Raw genomic sequence first — 16,663 nt, 5'->3', positions numbered from 1 at the left:
AGACATCTGTTGAAAACGTAGGCTGTGGTGTTTTACACCATCTCAGGGTGTCTCATTTGGGACACATGTGGGTTTCCTCAAAGGCTGGGAAAATGTGCGGGGGGGGGGGGGAGACTGAAGCACCTTTTCAATGTATGCCTGATCCTAGTTGGTTTCAGGTGGGTAGCCATGTTGGTCTGCAGTAGAACAGCAAGGTTCAAGTCCAGCGGCACCATAAAGACCAACAAGATTTCCAGCATCTGACAAAGGGAGCTTTGACTCTTGGAAGTTTTAGAGACCTTCAGAGGTGGTTTGCCACTGCCTACCTCTAGGGTTGCCAGGTCCCCCCACCGCACCGGGGTGGGTGGGATTTTGGGGGACATTCCAGGATGTTCCCTGATGCAATGACATCACCCTGAAGTGACATCATCATGTCGGCGACATCGCGTGGGATGCTCTGATTTGAGGGCAAGACTCTATGGTTTTAGGCCAAATTTACCATAGAGTTTTGCCCTCTACCCAGAGCCTTCCAGGTGACGTCCCTGATGTGATAATGTCACTTCCGGGTGATGTCATCACGTTGGTGACGTTGTGCCAGAACATAGCGGTTTGGGGATGGGATTTCCCCCACTGGCCAGGTTGCTGGCGGCAGGCTGAAGCCCCCAAAATTGGGGGAAACCCCTCCAGGACCTGCGGACTGGCAACCCTATCTGCTTCGGCGTCACTGCCTTTGTTGGTCTCCCATCCAAATACTACCCAGGGCCAACCCTGCTTAGCTTCCAAGATCTAACAAGATCAGGCTAAGCTGGGCTATCCAGGTCACGGTGGAAGCTTGTACCCTGCAAATTTTGTTAGACTTTAAGATGCTACCAGATGCGAATCTTGTTCTTGCCATAATTAGGCACTGCGCTGCGGGAGTTGAGGAGAGCCCACAATTTGTGTGCAACTGTGTTATGTCTCACACAGGGTGGGACCCCAAATCCAACCTGTGCACTCCATAATTTGTGAAGAGGCCCTAAAGTTAGATGGCAAGTCAACGCATCATTTTCTAAACAATACATGGATGAACAGAGCCTAAATTTCTCTTCTTGTCAGCTAGCCCACAAGTGGGATGCATCTCTTCTTTGCCGCCCATGATGAATACCCTTGTTTTGTCTCTCTTTCCATTAGGCTAAAGTGCCACAACAAATGTACCAAAGAGGCCCCACCGTGTCACCTTCTGATCATCCACCGTGGAGGTAAGAGCGACTACTGCATTTCTCCAGTCTTCCCACTGACATTGCAGCCTGGGACAGAGGAGAATGGCCTTTTATAGCTGCTTTTCTCTGTAGATTGATGGGGTTTATAGCCACACGGGGTCATGTTCCAAGCCCTTTCTCTGAATTTTCAATTTTCATAAACATTTTCAGCTTCCATTCCCAAAAGCTTTTTACTTGGGAGAAGGGTATGGCCCCATTAAGCCCAGCCTGTTTCTGTTTCCAGTGTTCCAGCCAGCCATCGCAAAAGTGCATGGATAATAGAAAAGCATATAAACATTTGAAGCTGCCTTCTATCAACTCACACCATCCATCAGTCTATCTCAGTGGCTTTCCAAGGTCTCAGGCAGAGAAGGGTCTTTCTAAGCAACTGCTGTCTCAGAGTCTTTGACTGATAATTTTTGAACTGGGGCATTCCGTGTGCAACGTAGGTCCTGTGCTACAGAGCCTTGGCCAACGATCACTTAAAAAAAACGATTAAACTAAATGTTATTTTAACACAACTTATTTATTTGTTTGGTAAATTTCTACGTCACAGAGAACCTGCTCAAGGTGGCTCACAAAGTACAATACGATAACATCATAAAACAACATTAAAACAATTAAAATTAACAAAGTACCAATAGGCAGATCAGAGTTGCTCTGCATTCTCTGCTGTGCAAAAACAAAAAAAGTATCGGGCTTGCCGCATTTGATACAACATGAATTCCTTCCAGTCTTCTGAGACTTGCAGTGGAATTTCTGTTTTGCTCTCCTACTTTATCTGAGGTGAAGATAGATGGGGACGTAAAAAAGGACCTTCTTCATAGCTAGTTCCTGACATGCAGTTGAATGCATTTGTCACCTACCTTTCTTACAGAGATTCCTGCACTACCTTCACTGATTTTTAAAGGCCTTTGGAGAGGGGCTCTTATAGATAGCAAGCTGGAGAGGATTGGTTTTACCCCTACAGTGCTTAACAATACAGACTGTCAAGAAGCACTAAATTTGATTAGATTGAGGGTGACAAACATTGACCGACTCAGCACTTCAATTCGTGCTAGGCAAGTATGCTCCAACTCTGCCTTAGGGATTGTGCCACCTAAGAAAATCCCCTCATATATGAGCTTCCTTACATCCCCTAGATTTAGATATGTCTTCACGCTTGCTAGGTTGAATGTTTTTCCAACTGCAGAGCTAAGTGGCCGTTTTGCTAAAAAAAACAGTATTCAAATAGATTGTGTGATTGTGGATCAGGTGCAATAGTGACCTTAGATCATCTTCCGTTATTTTGCCACCAGTGGATTGGCCCCTGATCCTGTTGGATCACTCCTATTTTACATGGATATCACCTCCCTATGGAACCTTGGGTGATAACCATACCGCTAGCAGATGAGGACCCTGAAACAACTAGCTTGGTGGCAAAATATCTATCGATAGTGCTATTTTTAAAGCAGCTTTGAAATGCTGTAGGTAATTTTGTGTATACAAATTTTAAAATTCTAAAACTAATTTCCATAATATGGGATTTTATAGACTGTATTAAAGTTTATAAAACGTTGTCTATTAATATTGTTTATGAGTATGTTTATTAGTTTTTATTGTAAAAATGTTTGGTATAAATTATCTTGTAAAAATATGTAATGCATTTTATAGTAGCTGTTTGTGCGTTTGGCTTAAGACCTCTGGTCAATGAAGCTAATAAATGAAAGGAAAGGAGAGGGGCTCTTGGCATGCAGAGCCCCCAGGATCAGGCCGTGACATTTCCAGTTAAAGGTACTAGGAAAGATCATCCTCTGCCTGAGACCTAGCAGAGCTGCTGCCAGTCATCAAGGTAGTTGATGCTGAGCTAGGAGGACCAATGGCCTGACTTCACAGGAGATAGCTGCATATGTTAGGGCAAGGGCCATGGCTTGCGGGGAGGGCGGGGTAAAAATACTCAAATAAATAAAAAAAATAAAAATAAATTAAGAGGTAAAGTACCTACCTTGCAGATGGTCCCAGATGAAATCCCTGACACCTCCAGTTTGAAAGAAAAATCAGGAAGAGAGCTGGGAAAGCTCTCTGCCACTCAAAGTAGCTGTACTGAACTAAATGGGCAGTGGTCCAATTTATTATGCTTCATATATGGTATGAAGAGAATTACATATAGTTCATGGCAGGATTCTTGACATAGTAAGGTCCCAGCTTCAGTCTTCGTCTAAAAAGGTTGCAAGTACATAATGGTAAGAGGGATTTTTCTCTGCCGTAGACCCTGTCGATCACAGCAGAATCAGTAAAGCTGAGATAGATGGGCCAGTGATCTGGCTTGGTGTAAGGCAGCTCCATATATTCGTATACATACCAATCATTTTGAACTCTCTGCTCACAGAAGGCTACCTTGCAACATCTTTGCATTCTTTTTGTTGATTACAAAGCAAAGGAACAAAAACAGATGGGGGAGCCCATGAAGTTGATGTAGACTCTGATTCATGCCGTTGTCTCTCGATAATCTAGCTGCTGTGGTTTTGGAGCCATTTATACCTGCTCCTGGACAGTCTTCAAAGGCAGTTCTGTGTAGAGAAAATTATAGTAGTCTAGTCTGAATGTACCTATAAAATCAATTACTGTGATGAGATCAGTCATGTCTGCAGGAGGGAAAAAAATGGCTCTGTGTCATGAAAAGCTTCACTTACTGATATCTGCAGATGAAATTTCTGTTCAAAGGAGAGCAGAAAGCCAGGCTGTCTCCCCCCCCCCTTCCTGGTCACTTGGCAACCTTAAGTGCGCTGAGTCCATGATGTGTCCCCTCTCCTCTTGCTGACATAGAGGGGCAACACCAGGCATTTGGATATCTGGATCTGTAGTGCTGTTGCTAAGATCAGTGCTTCATCCCTGCAGGTGATACGAAGATTTACAGGTCCCATAAGAATGATTTTTTTCACACTAGGAATGACTTTTCTTTTTCATTAAGTGTTCTCTGTGTGAAAGGTTGGGAGGCTTTTTAAATTACCTGGAGGGGGAGGGGGAAGTCTTGCACATTCAGTCTCCAAAAGTACAAATCTCACTGAGCTCTCAGGAACCTACCATGAGAGCTTGCTAAATACAACCTACTCTGGGAATACTCTTTTTGGTAATTAAACACTTCTAATTAGCTGCTTATTGCATATAGTGAGACATCTTCAGCGGCAGGATTAAAAATGTATAGAGAAGCTCAGGTGACCTCAGTAACGGCTGGCATTTGCCTGTGGGCGGTTTATGTATGTATTTCTTTATTTGGGTACTTCTAATCAGCTTTTCAGGAGCTGCGGTGGCTCAAGTGATTAAGACACTGAACTGCAGGCTGTGGAAGGTCAGTAGTTCAGCAGTTCGAGATCCGAGTGTGCCGCATGATGGAGTGAGCTCCCATCTCTAGTTCCAGCTCCTGCCAACCTAGCAGTTCGAAAGCAAGAAATTGCAAGTAGATAAATAGGTACCCCTTCGGTGGGAAGGTAACAGCATTCCGTGCGCCTTGGTGTTTAGTCATGCCGGCCACATGACCACGGAAACGTCTTTGGACAGCGCTGGCTCTTCGGCTTTGAAACGGAGATGAGCACCGCAACCCTAGAGTCGGATTCGACTGGCTTTCGAGCAAGGGAACCTTTACCTTTACTTTAATCGGCTTTTCTCCACTCAGTGCAGACCCAAAGCAGCAGATGATAGGAGAAAGTCGTAATGGCAGCAAACTCCCAAATAGAACAGATCTACCTGTCATCAGCCATCTAATCCATGGGGGAAAGGGCAGAGCAGGTGGTGAAAACTCTGCCTCTGATGTGCAACAGTCTCTCTTTTTTGCAGGGGGGGTTATGTCCAGAGGCAAGGGTCGGGCAGGGGGGGGGTATGGTCAGCCAGGAGGCTCACTAGTGTGAAATTGCTCTTTCAGCTTTTCCACCAATTTTTCAGGATAACAAACTGGCCAAAAGGGAGTTGATTGTTTGCTGGATGCTGTCTGAGAGTTTTAATTGCAGGATTTGTTTTCCTGTTTTCTGTATCATTTTTATTATAACCTTAGGATAAGCTAATATTACAGAGAGATATTTCTGTCAATGAGGATATAATTGCAATTATTATTCTGATAAGAAGGAAATGGAGTCAGTTTTTCCAAAACTGAAGGCAGTGAAATGAAGCTTCTGTGAACGCTGTCTGTGCATTTGTCCATTGCAGCAATCTTCAGGGCTTTGATAAGCCATTCTTTGATCATGGGGAATGATTTGGCAACTTCCAGGATCTTGCAAACGCTATCTTAGAAGCAATTAACAAGCTCCCAATAACTAAACTAATGGTTCCAGAAAGTGTAGGGTTTTTTCCTTGGATTTAATAAACCGATCCTTGAGTCTAATCTGATAGGAATTCTGTTTGTGTAATAATTGGTAATATTTGAGACCAGTAATTTTGAGCATAATTACATTGCCAACAAAGATGAAGGAAGCCTGCTCGATCCAGTGCACATTTCCAGCACTTATGAGTATGTGTACAAAACATTCTAATCTAACTGGGGTCAAATACCAACAAGAAGTCACTTTATACTCAATTGTTTTCAGCTGCAGAAGACAGTGGGTTTTGTTTTTTCTTGTTTTGGCACGGTCCACCAGATCTCCAAGAACATACATAAAATGTAACCCAATAGCAAATAGATTATTTTTAAAACAACAACAACTTTATTTCAAATTTTGAAACAGCAGCATGCACACTGTAAAACAATAATGAACAACAAGAAAAAGGACTCCTTAATCAAGAGAAGAAGAAGACCAGAAAAAAAAAATCCATAGAATTCATTTCGGCCAATGAGAATTAAAGCAATTCCTCAGACTGTGGTTATCTTTTCTTTGGTGGGCCATGGCGTGATAGCTAAATTAATTTTTCATGCACATTGTAGATTGTGCTTGGGATGATTGCCACTGAGCATTACTTTGAGCTGGTGACATTATTTGTTGTATAAAGCTATGGGGCACTTTTACCTTTTAGCTGTCTGCTGATTGGCAAGTTTTGATTTGTCATTGATTTTCTGGTGGGGGGCAAGCTGGATCCAAATCAATTACGCATGCTGGAAGGGGGAACATGCAGGAGATCCTTAACCAAGGCATCATATATGTTGAATTTCATAAGGGTTGGGCACAAACATGCAGTTCTGTGAACTCTGGCAGTCAGGTTGTTTGTGCAGACAGAATCTTTGAAGTAGGTGAAACAGGTACACTTCTGGAGGGTTAGGATATCCTCTTTGCTGTTCCTTGGCAATGCGACCTTGTGGTCAAAGGCCCTTTGTTCACTGGAAGATCCCAGATTCAAGACCATATATTTGTCATGTTTTAGGAATGTCCGGGCTCCAGAGGACATCAATGGTGTGTCCAAGGATTAGGGCTGATGTGGAAATGAGGGATGCTTGTTTCAAAAAGTTTGCTTCCTACAGTAAGCAGCCCCCCGTTTTGGCAATAATTTAGGAAATGCTACAAAATATTTTTCAGAGTGAGGGCAGGGATGATTGCTGTCACTTGATTTATCTTTCTGGTGTTGTCATGTAATTAAATATGATTAATGATCAGATATCACATCATGATAATCTGATTGACCGGATCACGTAGCTGGCATGAAAAGGAACCTTATTTTTTTTTACTTTAAAATGTCACCTAGCAGCTACTTAGAAGGGCAGTGGTAAGCTGCAAGGTCAGGATTTAGGGAGTCTTTTGTAGACCATTTTGAACCTCTTAAAATCCATTCTTCACATTGAAAACAACACTCACAAGCTTTGACTCATCCTTACTGCAGATGCCTCTTGTAGGCATTTTTTGAGTGTTGGCAGAAAAACAAATAGTCATGAGACACAAAACTGGGTACCGACATGGATCTGAGCTGCCACTGACATTGACAAGGGCGAGAAAGCAAATCCATCAAGCTCCTTCCTATTGCATTTCTAAATGCCATCAAGTCAGCTGTCCGCTGGAAAGAGCTATATAGCAGGAGCAGCTCCGAGTGTGTCCCCCCCCCAAACTATCACTTGCTGTGTCACTGCTCTGGCCAATACATCCCAAAGTGCTACTGGCATCATCAGCAGAGGACAGCAATTCTTGTTATCTATCCTTGTGTGAACTTATCTGTACAAACTTATTTGTAAGCTGTCTTGAAGGCCTATGTGGTAGAAAGGCAGCAGATATCTCTGGACAAATAAATCAATCGATAACAGATCTAAAAGCCAGAGAACAGAAGAATGGCACCAGTGTTCTGTTATCAGAATGGAGAGTGGAGCAAATACAGTTGTCAGAATGGAGATGGACCAAAAGCTCTGCATCGTGACCTGACCGTTCAGTATATTAATTCTCCATCTGGAAAGGGCAGCCAATGTGTTTGATGGCACCAACTTGTTTCCGGACCGTTAAGGTCGTAACAGACTGTAAAATATTACAAATGGATCTAATTCAGCTCTGTGTGTGATGACCAAATGGTAAAGGGAATTCGGGTCTGTGTCGATAAAAGGGCAAAGAAATACACTTTGGAAGGAAACAATGCAAAGCGTTACATGCATAGTGGGCACAGTTTAGGATGTATGCCTTCCTCTGGAACAGAGGGAATTAAGAAAGCAGCCCAAAGTATGGTCTGAAGCCAGCCTGGAGGCCAATAAAAGAGATTTCAGTGTTGATTTAAGCCTGCAGTAATATGTATAAAAGTAGTTCCGCAAGTTCAGTGGTGATGGGTTGGCTGACAAAAGTGCTCATTATTTATTGGCTCAAGAAAGTCTTGGGAATAAGATATATTCAGGTGGGTAGCTGTGTTGGTGGAACTAAGAGTTCCACTATGGCTGGGTCTGTCTGAGTTTTACACAGCAGTGGGAACAGTCAGAAGGGGAAATTGCTAAGGAGTAGAGCACAAGTGTTGTACATAGGAGGTCCGAGGTTCAGTCCCTTGCAGGGCTATTTTTGGGCAGGAACGCACAGGAACGGAGTTTCGGCTGGCTCCCAAATTGGCCACGTCCAGCAGGAACTCATTAGCATAATAGGACACACCCAACAGCAGAAACTCATTAGGATTGGCTACAATTAGGGGTGTGTGGCCTAACATGCAAAGGAGTTCCTGCTCCCAAAAAAAGCCCTGGGTTTTGTCAAGAAACAAGGTAAAGAGAATAAGAAGCAAAAGGTGGGTGTGGCTGGGTGACCACACTTCTGGTAACACGGGGGTGTGCTGTCATGCAAATGAGCTGTGCTGTCAGGGGTGTGGCCTAATATGCTAATTAGTTCCTGCTGTTGGGTATGGCCTATTATGCTAATGAGTTCCTGCTGGGCTTTTTCTACAAAAAAAGCCCTGGTCCCTGGTATCTCCAGTTAAAAGAATCAATAGGAGTAGTGCTAAGAAAGAACCCTGCCTGAGAACCTGGGAAACTACTGTTGTTCAGAGAGGCTAAATAGACCAAGGTCTGCCAATGTGATAGTGTTCATATGTTCATATCAAGGGCGTAGGGCAAAGAAGGAGTTTGGGTAATTAATTTGGATTTGGATAATTAGGGTCCAGGAGGGTATCCTTTACACTTGTGGACTGTGTACCAGGTGCTGTGTATTGAAGCCTTGATCTTTCCTCTTTCTTTCTTTTTCCTTCCCCGCCCTTCTCCCTTTTTTGATCCAGCAAGACTAGTCCGGACAGAATCCGTGCCATGTGATATTAACAACCCATTGCGGAAGCCTCCTAGATACTCAGACCTGCACATCAGCCAGACCCTTCCCAAAACCAACAAAATCAACAAGGTGAGATGTTTTGGAAAGTTGCTTGGAATTTCCACTCCAATTGCAAGAGGACATGCGCCAGAGGGGAAGGGTGTTGTCTCAGTGGCAGAGTGCGGGCTTTGCATTTAGAAGGTTGCAGGTTCCAATCACTAACATTCCATGTCCTCAGGATCCCAGGTGACCACAGTGCTGGAGAAATGTTATCAGGTAGGAGATAGTACTGAGACAGACAGATCAATGCTTTGATTTGGTATAAGGGCAGAATCATATGTTGCAAAGCTCTCATATCCCATATATGACCAACCTAAGGCCTTCCAATAATACACATACTGAGAGTCCCATGCTCCAAATTAAATCTCCAGGCGTGTGGGGATCCAGTTCAGATCAGGACTGTGACACAGAGGAAGAAGAGATTTAAGCCTCACTCCCATGTTGTTTCCTGACCTGAAAAAGTCCAGCAAGCTGTCCCTGTGGAAAAATGTAAATGCACTTGATCTGTCCCATTGAGGAAACGTCAATGCACTGATGGCTACATATAAGTTGGCTACATATAAATTTCCCCAGCGAGGCAAATACTGGCTCTCTGGGACTCTTTCATGTTGGGAAAAAGCTGGTGCTGGTTAAGCCTCCTCTACCTGTACGTCATAGTCCTGATCTGAATCAGACCCCTAGGCATCTAGGAACTTGAATAAGGTATCTAGGAAGGTATCCATTAAACTAGTGAACTGAATACATATGCTGTGCATTAAAGCCTCGCTCTTTCCTTTCTCTTTCTTTATTTTAAAGAAATTAGCCTTGCTCTTTCCTTTTTCTGTCTTTATTTTAATCCAGTCCTTATAATCATCTTTCAGAGGCTCTGCTTCAGGTGCCCCACCATCTGAGGCTAGATAGGTTGCAAACCAAGAAACGGCCTTCTTAGTTGCAGCACCAGAATTACAAAATATTTTGCCCAAGGGGATTTGTCTATCCCACTTCACCAGTGGGTGAAGGCTTTTCTGTTTCATTTGGCATACCCTTACTGAACCTCCTTGTTTGTTTTTAATTGTCAATTTTATACATATGTACTGTTTTTAAAAGTTGCTTTGTCCTCCTCTCTTTTAATTGTTTGCCATCTCCAGGACCCTAATTGGGCAGAAAGATGGCATACAAATGAAAGAAAGAAAGAAAGAAAGAAAGAAAGAAAGAAAGAAAGAAAGAAAGAATTTAAGAGTGTTTTGAGCTCAGAACTCTCAGACCACATGGGGGACTAACTTTATAAAAGGTGCCACCACAGAAAATGCCCTGTCTATAGTCACTTCCAGTTTCACTTGTGAAGACAGAGACACAGACGACAGGGCTTGAGAGGCAGATCTTATTTGGCAGGTGGGATAGTACGGGAGGAGATGGTCCTTCAGGGCTTTGTAGGCAACAACCAGAACCTTGAATTGAATCCAGTAACTAGCTCAGAACTCTCAGACCACATGGGGGACTAACTTTATAAAGTGTGAATTTGTCCTAAGGTAGGAAGAGGGCAGGCTTTCAGGATTCTACTTTCTTCACCATTGGTAGCACACATGCTCTGAACGGAAAAGGTGCTGGGGTAAAACCATTGTGTCATTGGTTGAAAGGGTCACTGAAAACAGGCTTGGGGAAAAAATCACTGTTTTGAGACTTTGGTGTTGCCAATCAGAGTTAACAGTAAAGTAGGCATTGGGGAGAGCCTCAGGGGGGAAGGTGTTCCTAAGGCAAGGTGTCACCACAGAAAATGCCCTGTCTCTAGTCACTTCCAGCTTCTCTTGTGAAGACAGAGACACAGACAACAGGGCTTAAGAGGCAGATCTTACTTCGCAGGTGGGATAGTATGGGAGGAGATGGTCCTTCAGGGCTTTGTAGGCAACAACCAGAACCTTGAATTGAATCCAGTAACTGATCAGTAACCTGTGGAGTGACCACAGTATGGGTGCAACATGCACATTTCTCCGGAACAGGCAAAGTCGCAGGGGCTAGCCAGTTAGTACTGTGCACAGCCAGTATCTATTGAGTTTGATTATATACATCTGGCCAAAATTGCAATGCAGTTCTACAGTGGATTAACTGTTGTGATGAAATATATGTCTGTACATCCCTTTAGGGCATTTTCAGATATGAGGCCTCATATGCCTTTGCCTATTTTGCTCAAATATTAATTGGACGTTTGATTGAAAACCTAGTAGAAGCAAAGTGAATGAGCATTCTCGCCAGTGTAAGTAATCACGTTACAAAACGATCGAAGCATGACCATGCTTAAACCCCATGTGTGAAAACGCTCTAAGCCTCTTTGTTGCTGACGCAGCTAATGATATTCCTGTCTGTGGCACTTGACTTGCAAAGCTGCAATTTGGGGGAGAAGAGGCTGGCACAGATGAGCTGCTTTTGAGATCTGGGTATTTCTTTTCTGCCAGAAACCACCATACTAATATCTGAGAAATGGTGAGTATGGGAGGGTTGCCTCCCTGCCAGTCGCTTCTTATGCTTCCTGAGCAGCACTGGCAGCTGGTAAAGCATTTTAATAAACTGGGCTTTAGAAGTTCAAGCAGAGGCCACCCAAATAAGTGAAAAAAATTAAGAACTAGAACGGACTTGAGCGCTCAAGCCCCAATCTTTACCCCAATGACAAATATATTTTATTTTACACCATTTATACCCTGCCTTTGTCCCTAATGGGGACCTGTTATGGGACAGGGGAGGGGCCATGCATGTTTCCCGCAGATGTTTGGCTTAAGACCTCTGGTCAATGAAGCTAATAAATGAAAGGAAAGTTTTCCGCAGATGAGACGTCTCTTCCAGGAATGTCTCTTCCCCACACACATCGTCATTTCCTGCTGCCCCCTTCAGGCTTGGAGCAAGCTGAATAGGATTGGTGATCTCTAAGTGGGACCTGGAGTTCTCCCTGGAATTACAACAGATCTCCAAACCACACCTGTTCTCCTGGAAGAAATTGTAGCTTTGGAGGGTGGACTCTATGGAGAGTTTAAGAGAAACTAAAGTCCCTCCTTAGGTACTGCCCCCAATTCTCCAGGAGTTTTCCAAGCCAGAGTTGGCAACCCAATGTAGACAAGGACCTGCACTGGCTGCCACCATTCCGGTTCTGGGGAGGGAGGGCCCAGAGCACCCTCCCTGCCTCTAGGCAACTCCCTCTTTAGTCAGGGTGTGCTAGGGTTGCCAGACCCCCCCCCCTGTGGGGGCAGGAGTCCCCCACTCCCAGACCTTACCTCTCCGCTACCAATCAGCTGTCCAGCGGGGGGAACTTACTCCTCAAAAAAGGAAGGAACAGCCAACGTTTCAGTGATGTTCCTGCATGTCTTCAACATGACCAAGAAGGGATGTAGGCACATCGGGGCAGCACTCTGGCTTTTGGGCAAAAACTCTATGGCAGAAGCTAATTCTGCCATAGAGTTTTTGCCCAAAAATCAGAGCATCACCCCATAGGGCTTCCATTCCCCATTTGGGGGCAGGGGATTGCCTGCTTTTGCAGGAGTTGGGGGCAGGGGATTGCCTGGTTTTGCCAGCTGGCCAGCAGGAGTAAATCCCCCCCCACACACACACACACAGCAACGTCGTGTGATGTGCCTACATCACCCAGAAGGGATATAGGAATGTTGGGAGTGACGCTTTGGTTTTTGGGCAAAACTCTATGGTTTGAGGGCAATTTTGCCCAAAAACCAGAACATTGCCTCCAACGTGCCTACGTTACTTCCTGGTGATGTAGGCACAGTGCACGACATCATTTCCAGGTGACGTTGGAAGTAACATAGGCACATCACTGAAACATCAGATGAAGCATCCAGCTTCCGGTAAACCCACCCCCTATCCCCCGCCAGCTGCCAGGAGAGATCTGGCAACCTTAGGGTGTGCCCTGATATATGGCTGAATTTGAGGCACAAAGAACCCAGGCAGTGTGAACAAGAAACAGTTTATTAAGCAAATATTATAGCAAGTATGTAAATAGGAGAAAAGTTACAAAGAACAGGACAGAATTAATACAGATTCACTACAACTACCCAAGTTGCAACTCACAAAGGAAGAAGCCAGCCAGAAAGCAACAAAGCTCTCTGATGTGACTGCCTTATTTGGTTTCTACTTTATTTTACTACTCAGTCCTGTTAGGCCAGACTCATTGCACCATGAGTGAAGTATTTACACCCACCAAAAGTAGTCTCACGGCTGCTGAGCTAAGGGAGTGAACACTCTCCCTCTCTGTGCAGGGCCTGATATGCTTTCTGGTAGAGCCTATTTTCCCTCCTTTTCCCCCTAGTCCAGTCCTGAGGTGCCTGGGAAATGTAGGTATTGTGTAAAAATTTCCACAAGACCTTAAGCTTTTGTGGAAGGAGAGATTTCCTTGAGGCCTACAGGCTGCTCATTCTTCAGCCTTAGGCCTAGGGTCATGACAGGACCTAGGGTTGCCAGGTCCCTTTGGCTTGCTGGCAGGGGGATTTGGGGGGCGGAAGTGATCACATCAGAGATGTCATGCGGCAAGGTTTTGCCTTTTGGGCAAAACTCTATGGGTTTTTTGGGCTAAACCCATAGAGATTTGCCCAAAAAGCAGAGCGTCGCTGGTCAATGTCTCTGTTTGGGGGTGGGGCTTCCCCCGCCAGCCAGCTGGCCAGTGGTGGGCAGAAGCCCAAAAAATTGGGGGAACCCCCATCCGGACTGGGGGTCTGGCAACCCTAACAGGACCCAAAGTGGCTTAAATGACAGGACTCTCCTGTCCTCAATTGCATCCTCACAACAATCCTATGAGGTCGGTTAAGCTGTGGGGGTGTGACTGGCAGACAAGACGGAAAGCCTGGGCAGAACCACAGCTCAGAGGGTGGAATGCTGACCACACAAGGCATCAGAAGACCTAGAGAGCCACCATAAAGTTCTGTAGCTGTGAGTGCCTGCAGACTCCAGGCCACCACTACTACAGTTGCCAATTTCCAGGTGGGGCCTGGAGATCTCCCAAAATTACCACTGATTTCCAGACTACAAAGATCAGTTCTTCTGGAGGAAATGGCAGCTTTGGAGGGTGGACTCTATGGAATAACATAGTATCTAGGAGAAATGGAAGTCCTAGAGTGACATTACATCCCTGCTGAGCTCCCTCACACCCCCAGACTTTTCCTACAGCTACAGCCACTTACTCCTATAATGACTGAGCCAAGCCAGAAGACGTCTACACCGGGCAGTGACAGCGTGTGCAATTAAAATGAATATATGTTGTCTTCCCTATCCCCTACAAACATTGTTAGTCCCTTGTCTATATTGAGTAACTGTACATCGCTTTGAGCCCACTGGGGGAAGCGATTAATAAATGGAAAGTATTATTATAAATGCCCTTGATTTAACTCTGGTTGTTGTGGGATCAGCAGCTTCATAATTCTTGCTGTCCCTGCCTCAAGTCACTGTGGGGGGCGGGGGGAAGACAGGGCTGATTTGCAAAACTTGCGGGTGAAACTTTTTCCCTTCAGAGCACAGAGTTAAACAAGATTGCCCACTAATATCTGCAAATCTGACTGCTTTGAAAGGGGCCAGCCTTTTGTTTCCTGACCTGCCTTTGTTTTTTTTCTTGCTGATGACGCCAAGGGAGGTTTGGCTCCTTGACCTTCTGAAGCCGAAATACTGATTCAGTGTGTTGTAAATAAAAAAGAAAAGAAAAGAATATTACAGAAGCAACAGCAGGAAGGGCAAGTTGCCATTAGGGTCACGTAAATTTAGAAGGCAGCAGCAACAGAACAGTGGGGGGCACGTGTCTGAGAATGCATTTGCTATTTTCCTGCATTTCAAGCAGTAAAGGTTCTACAAAGAGCTTACATTCCACAAACCTGCATAGTGTAGTGGTTGGCCTAGGAGTGGGAAGACCTGAGTGCAAAACCCCACCCTGCCATGAAGCTCAGAGGACAATCTTGGCCAGGTTACTGTCTTTCTATTGATGGGGAGTTGGGACCATGTGTTATTATTCAGCTGTGTGGAAGAAAGACCAGGATAGCTGCCTAATAAGTAATAAAATGTTTATTCTCCTCTAGCTTATTGAAAATGTGTAAGAGAAAAAGACCACCTCTGTCTTGTCATGGAAACGGGGTACTGCAGTAAAATGAAAAGTTGAGAAGGGGGTAGAAGAGAAATTGGCAAATGTTCTTGCTTTGAAATAGCATCTCCCAGTTTACTTGCTGGTCTGTTCAGCCATCTGCTGGGCCAGAAATTTGCAGATGGCACTTTGGGTTTCCAAGTGTGTCTGCCAATTCAAACCTCAAAGGGGCTGATATATATTTCAGCAAATCTGGTGGTGGTGGGGGGACTGAAACCTGTTTGGGGCTGTCGGTGGTAGGTTGGTTCAGTAGGAGAAGAAACAGAACAGGTGTCTTTGGGGGAACAAGGATGGAAGCCTTTTTGAACAACGCATATCAGCCTTCTGAAGAAGTGAGCATTGACTCACAAAAGCTCATACCCGGCCACAAATGTTGTTAGTCTTTAAGGTGCTACTGGACTCGTGTTCTTTTCTACTGGTATAGCATTCCTCAGTTCTTGGACCGGAACAAGACCGGCAATGCAGGGCTTTTTCCTAAAATGGCAGCCCCATATTATGTATTCAGCAGTCAGCTCACTTACCCCCTACTACGATGTCATTACATCATGTGTTTCTCTGCTCCCTCATAGACAACTGGTGATGTGGAGCTGAGGGCAGGAAAACATATATGATGACATCATTACGTGAGCACTTGATATGGGAATGCCATTTTAAATGGCTTCTCTGTGTCACGCATATTGTACACTGGTTTTTCTGTTGCCGGTGGGTCTCATGTTGATTCTTGAAGAAAAATGCAAGAAGTTTGTCAAAAAAACCCAAACCCATTATTTTTAACCCAAAGTAGTGTAGGGCTGGCTGTACCAAATTAAACGATAAGCGTGCAGAGGAGAGAGTGCTTAACTCTTTTGCTCTCTGGTCTCTTTCCCACCCAGATAAAAATTGCTTTCCTTGGTCTGTTTTTTTCCCCCCAACCCCGGGTCAGAGAAGATACAGGGATCCTTGGTGGGTGGAAGAAAACAGGTTTAGGAGGCTGATTTTGAGTTTAAAATGAACTGGGAGGTAAAGGGTTAAGCAGGCTCTCTTTGCTTTCCCCCACTTCACCCAGAGGTATCCTGCTGAGTATTGCTTTAGGGTTTTTAAAAAAATGAAGAAATAATCACAGAACTCTGCATATTATGTAGTTTGAGTCTTATGCATCTTTGAATAAGTTTGGCTCAGAGTAATGTTTTCTGGAATTAAAAGCTTCTACCCATCTAAAGGCAGAGGCAGTCTTTTGCCAGCCATTAGAGTTGCCATGAAACCAGTTGCTAGATTCAGTATCTCAAAATAGAGGACCCTGATGTGCATATTATGCAAGTCTTATTTGCATATATTTGCATTCCACCAGTGTGTGGCATTTGTGCAGACTGTTCTTTCTCACTCCGACTAATTTCTAAACTCTGTCTCTGTGGCCAGTTTTCCAGAATAAGTTAAACGGTAGGAACGAAGGGATGCATTTTAAAATGTACATCACAAGCTTCCTATGTATTCTCTTTGGACATGACCCTCCGGTTAGTCACTTTGCTGTTCAAACCTACTGAGTGAACAGAAGTTCAGTGACTAAGATGCAAGACTGTATCTTGTCTGGACACTATTTAAATCTAGGTTCACATCATTAACATTTTAAAGTATATTTAGGAATTTAAATTATATTAGGAAAT

General features: G+C 44.4%; 1 protein-coding gene across 1 annotated transcript in view; it reads left to right on the top strand.

Annotated features, from left to right (window-relative positions):
• Positions 1–16,663, top strand: part of KSR2 (kinase suppressor of ras 2) — a 237,542-nt gene that overhangs the window by 127,644 nt on the left and 93,235 nt on the right. The window contains 3 exon segments of the mRNA XM_015413417.1: positions 1,150–1,217; positions 4,875–4,884; positions 8,845–8,959. Of these exon segments, the coding sequence (XP_015268903.1) occupies positions 1,150–1,217; positions 4,875–4,884; positions 8,845–8,959 (193 nt within the window).

The sequence above is a fragment of the Gekko japonicus genome, unplaced genomic scaffold (genome assembly GCF_001447785.1).
Source record: "Gekko japonicus isolate JY-2015 unplaced genomic scaffold, Gekko_japonicus_V1.1 scaffold85, whole genome shotgun sequence".
NCBI classification, from domain to species: domain Eukaryota; kingdom Metazoa; phylum Chordata; class Lepidosauria; order Squamata; family Gekkonidae; genus Gekko; species Gekko japonicus.
This window is presented reverse-complemented; position numbering and strand designations above follow the sequence as displayed.